General features: G+C 34.2%; 1 protein-coding gene across 3 annotated transcripts; it reads right to left on the reverse strand.

Moving 5' to 3' along the window:
* LOC18586630 lies at window positions 3,539–7,440 on the reverse strand. Of its 3 annotated transcripts, none has more exons than XR_001929921.1 (3): window positions 7,262–7,440; window positions 4,668–6,673; window positions 3,539–3,725 (listed from the first exon to the last, which is right to left on the reverse strand). XR_001929921.1 is itself a non-coding variant. In XM_018129476.1 (2 exons), the coding sequence occupies exon 2, from the start codon at window positions 6,653–6,655 to the stop codon at window positions 4,850–4,852; it is 1,806 nt and encodes a 601-aa protein (XP_017984965.1). In that variant the 5' UTR covers window positions 6,656–6,673; window positions 7,262–7,440; the 3' UTR covers window positions 3,774–4,849. The 3 variants fall into 3 exon arrangements, 1 of the variants encoding a protein (XP_017984965.1); XR_001929920.1 differs by lacking the exon at window positions 3,539–3,725 and adding an exon at window positions 3,769–4,477 and having other exon boundaries at window positions 7,262–7,439; XM_018129476.1 differs by lacking the exon at window positions 3,539–3,725 and having other exon boundaries at window positions 3,774–6,673.

The following is a 7,663-nucleotide window of genomic DNA, read 5'->3' on the forward strand; positions in this document are numbered from 1 at the left end:
CCAGAAGCATTATGTCCGAAAAGTATCAATACTTTCCCTTAGGTATCGATACTTGAAAGGTAGAAGGTATTCTACCACAAAAGTACTGATACTCACCCTTTAAATATCGATAACTATAATCCATGTTTCCAAAAATAAGCCTTTTTCAAAGATTTTTCAATGGTAATAGTATACCCACTTCACATAAACTTTCCAAAGGGTTTTTGAAACATTAAATCGCATTTCTATGGTTTCTAAATTACTTTGTTCTCACCAAAACTTACACATGAACACCAAATGAATTGGAACTTTTTTTATGGAAACTACATGTTTAACTCAAGTTGTGCATTAACAAGTTTACTAATCCAAACGTTGGAAATCTTAAGGGATTTACATTCATTACATTTCATCCAATTGATATTTTTACAAATTTGTCTTGCATACTTTAAATGTAAAAAAGGTTATGCTAAAAACTCGTATGTTTAGATTGTCTACCCTCCCCATGTTCATTCACTAAGTTTTATGCTCACCACACGTAAATTTTGTGTTGTTTTCAAATTTGTAGAGAGATTGGTTTTTCATTTTTGGAGAGGTTTTTGACCTACATTGGTAGGTTTATTTAATAGCATTCGGTAGACGTTATTAGCTTCCATAGAATCCACTCCGTTGTTCGTATTGAGCTTTAAATTTTGTATTAACGGTGTAACTTACACTAAATTATGAGTATTATAATTGAATATTATTATTATTATGGATATGTTGCACATGAAGAGTGTGCGATGGAACATTAATGTTGGACGTGTGATATTGACAATGAAAAGTATGAAATGTTATTTCATGATATGTTGTTATTTATATATTGTTATCCAAATAAGCCCCCAAACTATAACAAGAAAGTCAATTTAACCTCTATCCTTTTATTGTGTTTAAATAAGTCCTTGATCTTTTATTTTTGATCAAATAAAACCCTTTTACTAATTGTTGACTAACTTTTGTTTGTCAATGATATAGTTAGCAATTTTTTATACCACGTTATCTACCATGTGGTATGTTGAAGTATCATCTTAATGACGTCAATGTCACATTGTAGATGACATGGCATCAAAAATCATTGACTCGAAATTGGGTTTTTTCTTTCCAAATGTCCAAAAATTATTGGTTAAGGATTTAAAACAAAAAAAAAAAACTAATTGTTTCAAATTGATTACCATTGTTTCTAAATGTACTACCATCTTCTTAATTAAAGTCATCCTTCCTAACAAAAAAAAACCTAATCCAACTTTTCCAGTTTGATTGAAGACATTGTTGTTTAATTGAAAGTTAGTGTAGAGAAATCCGAGAATATCTAAAAATTATTTTGAGAAAAGGAAAAGTAAAGGTAGGACACACAGCGCTTATAATATTAAAACTAGCAAAAACACACAATGTTGTTCCACAATAAAAGAAAGTCATATCCTTATCTTCTCTTCCTTAAAATTTGTAAAGAAAATCTGATGCTCTTTTCTTCCTTAGAATCTATAAAAGAAAGTCAAATCCTTCTATTCTCTTCTCTTCCCTAAAATCTGTAAGGAAAATCCAATGCTCTTCTTTTCTCTTAAATTTGTGAGAAAAATCTAATGGTGTTGAATATTATTTTCTAACAATAATAGATTCTCTCTCCACATCTTTCACAATTTTTGAAAATTCAAGACTACCCAAAATACAATTTTTAGAAAAGGAATAAGAATTTGCAGACAGAGAGAGGGCATTCTAACTATAAGGTACGTTAGATTTAGGGAATGCTGAAGAAAATGGGTTTTTTTGTTAATAAGGATGGCTTAAATTAAAAAGATGATAATCAGTTAAAAAGGACGATAATCCATTTAAAACAATTAGATTTTTTTAATTTTTTATTTCAAGTCCCTAACTAATAATTTTTGGACATTCGGATGGGTAAAAAGGAAAAAACTAAATTCCTAGTCAACAATTTTTTATGCCACATTATCTACCATGTGGCATTAAGTCATCAAGATGACACGTCAACATGTCACGTGGAAGATGATGTGTCATTGATTAACTTTTGTTAGTCAGTGGTTAATGTGAGGGACTTATTTAACTTAAAATAAAAATTTAGGAGCTTATTTAAACGTAATAAAACGATAGAGGCTAAATTGAATTTCTTAATATAGTTTAGAGACTTATTTGTTTATTTAGCCTATATATTTGTATATGTGAAAAAGGTGAAATCGGTCACCTCGTTAAAATGATGATGCTTTGTCCGTTTATTTGTAAGGCTTGCTTGAATCTAGTTGGGTCCGTCTATTGGACTCTTGTGTTGGTAATGTCTCTGAAATCAAGATGTGACACACAACCAATCGAATACGGATAAATTCAACCTAAATTTTTTAAAATCATTGAACCGAGGAAAATTATAGTGTTCATTGTCACTCCTGAGTGTTGTGCAATAGTCACTTTTAATTCAGTTTTACTTTTATTTTCGTTGAATTATCTTATTTTTTATCTCTTGAAATGATTATTTTAAGTGAAATTATCATTTTCAGGGGATAAATCTTAAATTTTTCTTCAAATCTAAGTTATCAATTATCTTCGATCTCAAGCATTTGTTCCAACTTCCCTCGGCTATATACACTCCTCCCTATTTCATTTTTTGCCTCATCTCAAAATTCAAAAAATTCTCTTTTCTCGCTATTCTAACGCTTTCCAGTGCTCTCTGGTCCCAAACAATAGAAATTCCCAAGAAAAGCAATTTGGTGATTTAGATGGAACCAAGGAGTCCAGAGGAGCCCAAAAGCCTAAGAAACCCTAAAAGGCCCAAGGAAACCAATCAATCAAGACAAATCCAAGTCAAACCTCTGGTTCAAACAGTGCAGTCTTATGCCTACGCCACTTTGATCTCTGAAGTCTAAACCTAGATCCCAAAAGGTTCACCCTAATAAGACCCAAACCCTTTATATGCATGACAAAACATGAGCAGAACCTAACCACATGAATCTTTCTCATGTGGACATAATAGATATAATAGATTACCATGTCAAAGTATGTCATGTAGAAGCATGATGATTTCAGAATTTCATAAACTATATTACCATGTCGAAGTATGTCATATAGAAGCATGATGATTTCAGAATTTCATAAACTATGTCATATAGAAAATTGATGTTAAGGCCATTATGGTCATACCATGTTAAATTAATGCATATAGTTTAGGAAAATCCTAATGTTATGCCATATGGTTTAAGGAAATCTTATGTTCTGTAATGTAATTTAGGAATTCCTATGCCATTTTTGTCTTTAAGAATGATTTGCTGTGCCATGTAGCACTAAAGTCATTTTCATAATTAGGTATACCATATGGCTTTTACAACATAAAAACCTAGTTAAAATTTGATCTCGCAAACGTTAGAGATGATACCCATGTCACTTACACCTATCATATTAATCGTGAATATTATCTTCGCAATATATATTTACATTAAACTGCACAAGAAATAAAAGAAACTGACAGAATAAGATTAGAGGTAACTATAGATGCGTGTTGGTTGATATCAAATACAGAATGTGGAAGAGCAAGAACCTATGACAGTGAAATTTATAAATCCACACAAGGAAGGTTATTGCCGCAAAACACTTGCTAAGTGTGCTATAATTCTAGTACCAGAACAAAATATGTACTCTAAACTCTAGTGAGCATTGATTGATGAAGGTTGCTCCTGATTCTTTCCAAGAACGTGCTATATGGCCTGAATCTGAAAGCGAAGTGACAAAAAAATAATGACATTGGGTACACGCTATACTGATAAAGATTTCATGTCTAACATTCAGACTATGCAGCCCTATACTTTTTCAATCCCTTTAGCATTTCTCTCTACAAAACCCTGAAAGAAAACAAAAAAAGAAAAGGCAGTTGATGTTTATGTTAAGTGCATCAATTGCCTCTGCTCCAATGAAGACAAATTATAAGGGAGGAGAAATAAAGGCACTAGGTCAAGCTCATGGCGACTTGAGAGGATGATTAACATCAACCAGAGCTCTCAAGTCTCAATCTTCTCTAGGTACATCTCTTCCTGAAGCAATCCAATCATGATACTCAGGAATCTGAAATCAGATGCTTACCAGCTACCATGTGCACCAGTTTCAGTATTCATTCATGGCAATTTGTAAATGACTGCAAGATTTCCCCAATCTCTTAGTAAATTAGGCTTCCAGACTAATCCTGCTAAAAGCTCTTCACCAGACATTACATTCAGCAAACCATACCTTGTGACATCATTCAACAAAACAATTCAAGCAACCTCATTGCAATTTCATAGCTGGCTGTAATATGGTAGCCTGACCATAAGAAAGGAATCAACCTCGGATTCTGGCCATGCAACCTGATTTACATCTGCTTCAGCTATCAAGGGGAGCAAATCTCAATATTGTCACATCAAACATTGGCTGCCAGATAAAAGCACACCCAACCGAGAGGCATCCGCAACATATAAATCTATGAATAAACCTATATGGTAAATATACAATTAATTTAACAGGGTAGCTCTAAATAATATACACATTTCATGGATGACTACTTAACTAGGAAAGGGTATTACGAGGAAGATAATAAAGAAACAATCTTCAAAACTAGGAAAAGATCACCAGCACTTCCCCCAAAAAATATAAAATAAATGATTTTAAAGCTCAAACTATACCTCTGACTCACAAAGAATGCTTAATGATGTATTTCATAGTAGGTTGGATTGTTCTTTCTTCTTCAATGAACGCTGGAAAATAGAACGGATAAGCCTCCATTGCTGGCCAGAAATGGAATCTTGCCAACATTCAACCTGATGCGATGTATCCGTGGAGATACTGCAACTGCAGTCAAATAACTTCATTTCTCTAGATCCAAAGATTCATCAAAGATGCTACTGCTCGCACATTCCTGCAGAGCCTTTGCATTGAGTTCTCTACCGAGTCTCCAGACATAATTCAGACCAACAAGAATCTCAGTGATAGCTGCTTCTGTCTTTTCTCGATTTGCAAAGTAGAGAGTTTGCACCAGAAGCACATTAGTCCTCGAAAGAAAGTTCTGCTGTTCGAAACTCCGCTCAGATTGCCATCTTATCATATTATGAGCTAGCGGTGCCAACCACTCTAATATGGCAGACATTGCCTCAGTCCACTCTCCTGCAAGTTCTGTATCATAAACTGATGAAGCTAAGCTCTTTGTATATGGTTTTAGCCTTACCCTCAATGCAGCTCTTACACTTGCAGGTAACATGTTGTAAAGATCATCTCTAGCATCATGACCAATCAAGTGAGGAGATACTGCTAACTTCTCGATAACAATGATAACATTTGCATAGTGCAGTGCTAAAGCAGAAGCACCAAGAGTTTCAGGCGGAGCATCCAACAACCTGCATTGGGATCTGAACACTGGTGAACTAGTTTGAACAGCATTTCCTTCAGGAAGGTTAAGATTTCCATCTTTAGCTCCATTAAGAATTCCTGAATGAATACCATTTGAACTTATATAACAATTTCTGATGGTACCACTATCGGCAGCTATCATGCATCCTTTAAAAGGTCCCACTTGAGTCAATCTGTTGCTTTTCAAGTGAGATTTCTTTCCGCTAACAGCAGCTGGGTGTTTGTTAGTCTGCCAAATCTTCTTGCTGATTTTATCCATTGCAAAAATTGGTCCTGACTTTGCTGTAGGCCTCCCAAGTGGACCTGAATGGAAGTTAAAATTTCCATTCTTTCCACTAATAGAGCCTGAGTTTGTGGTTGAGCCACCAAGAGGCCCAGAATGGAAATAATTAGTTTTACTTGGTTTTGGAATTGGGCCTGATTTAGTGCTAAACATTCCAAAAGGGCCTGAAGAAAATCGGGTAAGGCTAGTATTCTCAGTTGGATGAACTGAAGATTGCATTAAGGCAGAAACTGATTGGCTGCGATACATAAAATCTGAATTCGCCACCCTTGAATCTCCATCATCCACATTTTGTTCAATTCCAAAGACATGTTTGATTCTACCAAATATTGTGAATATCGATCTTGCCAAAAGGCGAATTGTATAATCATATGTCCTATTCCAAAGAGATATCTCCCGCAGACTCTTCAGTTCATGCTGCTTCCGCATAACCTTCTTCTGAAATTCAAGCAAATTCTCTGGCTCCATATCACCACTTTTCATTCTCCTTAGAGTTTGCTCAAGATCTGCGAGCATTTCCATCTCTTGATACAAAGATGCATTCACCGCAATGAAACGCTCCATCTTCTTCACTTTCTTGTCCATCTTCTTTGACGAAAATCCCCAACCATAAGGGTCAGCACCAATCTGGACCAACTCAGCAAAGACAAGTTCAAAACTCTTCAAACCCAGATCACCACATTTCTTCGCAAGCCTAGCCACGGACTTTGCAACATGTGTAATATTTTCAATCATTTCTGCACATATCAAGCGACCTATGTAATCTTCATCTTCCGATACTAGCTTCTTAATCCCCTCGGAACTTGTGATCTCCTCTCTCAACCTAATAACCTGCTTATCACTCAGACACTGCCATAGCTGCACAAGCTTAGACATCAAGCTCGCAACTTCAAATGCTAATACTCCAATTTCAACCTTCTCTGAGCCTCCTTCATGCCTCCGTGGAATTTTCCAAAGACTACGAAACCAAGACTCTGCTACCATATTTTTATCCCAAAATTTCTATGTAAAACAAAAAATTGAACAACAGAATTATCAAAAACAGCCCAAGAAGTTAGCAAATCATAGATTTTGTACTTTAAATTCTAAATCCAACTAAAGATCAACTAATCAAATTATATCATCAACATGAAAATTAAAATAACAAAAATAATTTATTAAAATAATTTAATCACTAGATATTAATTTACAAAGTAACAATTTTCGATCAAAATTGAATTTCCTCTAAACTGTCATCTCTTTTTCTTGGGATCATAACTCAATAGAACTACCCAATTACCATTTACAGGAAAACTCAACTAAAATAAAAGGTGAAATTTCACAAAGGGCTTATCATGATTAATCATTAAACAGACAAAAAAAAGTTATAAAATTCAAAAGCAAGCATGCTAAATGTAGAAAAAAATTATATAAAAAGAAACAATCCAAAGACTAAAAACCAGGAAAAAGAATACCCACAGATTTCAACCACCCAAACACAGAAACCCGAAATTCCAAACAAAATAAAACCCAAAACCCAGAAAGAAAAACCAACAAGATACAAAGAAAAGTGAAGCAAAAAATTTTTTAAAAAAATAAAAACAAACTTACTGATCACATGAAGTGGAAAAAGTACACAGTTTCCGAAGGTAAGAAAAAAGAAAGAAAGGAAAGGCAATTGAGAAGAGAAAGAGGTGAGAGGAAGTAGCTGGGAAGATGCAGTGAAGACTAGAAGAGCCACATGGGGGCCCTATTGTATGCTTTGCTTCGATTAGTTTGTTTAAAAAAAAAAAAACCCATATTAAGCAGAGACCAAAAACAAAACCGAGTGAACATTAAAGTTTATAATCTTTCCCTTTTCATATGTAATTGTTTTAATAGTCCCTCTACTTTCTCATATTTCTTCCGACAACCCCACGATTTACACGTTTTCTTACTTTCACACCCTCGTTTAAATGGATTTTTATTAAAATTTAAGATTTTTAAAAATAAATATAAATATCACAAATCTCA

This window comes from Theobroma cacao, chromosome 10 (assembly GCF_000208745.1).
Source record: "Theobroma cacao cultivar B97-61/B2 chromosome 10, Criollo_cocoa_genome_V2, whole genome shotgun sequence".
NCBI lineage: Eukaryota > Viridiplantae > Streptophyta > Magnoliopsida > Malvales > Malvaceae > Theobroma > Theobroma cacao.

Coding starts and splice junctions, on each gene's coding strand:
- LOC18586630 (XM_018129476.1), bottom strand. CDS start 6,655: ATGGTAGCAGAGTCTTGGTTTCGTAGTCTTTGGAAAATTCCACGGAGG.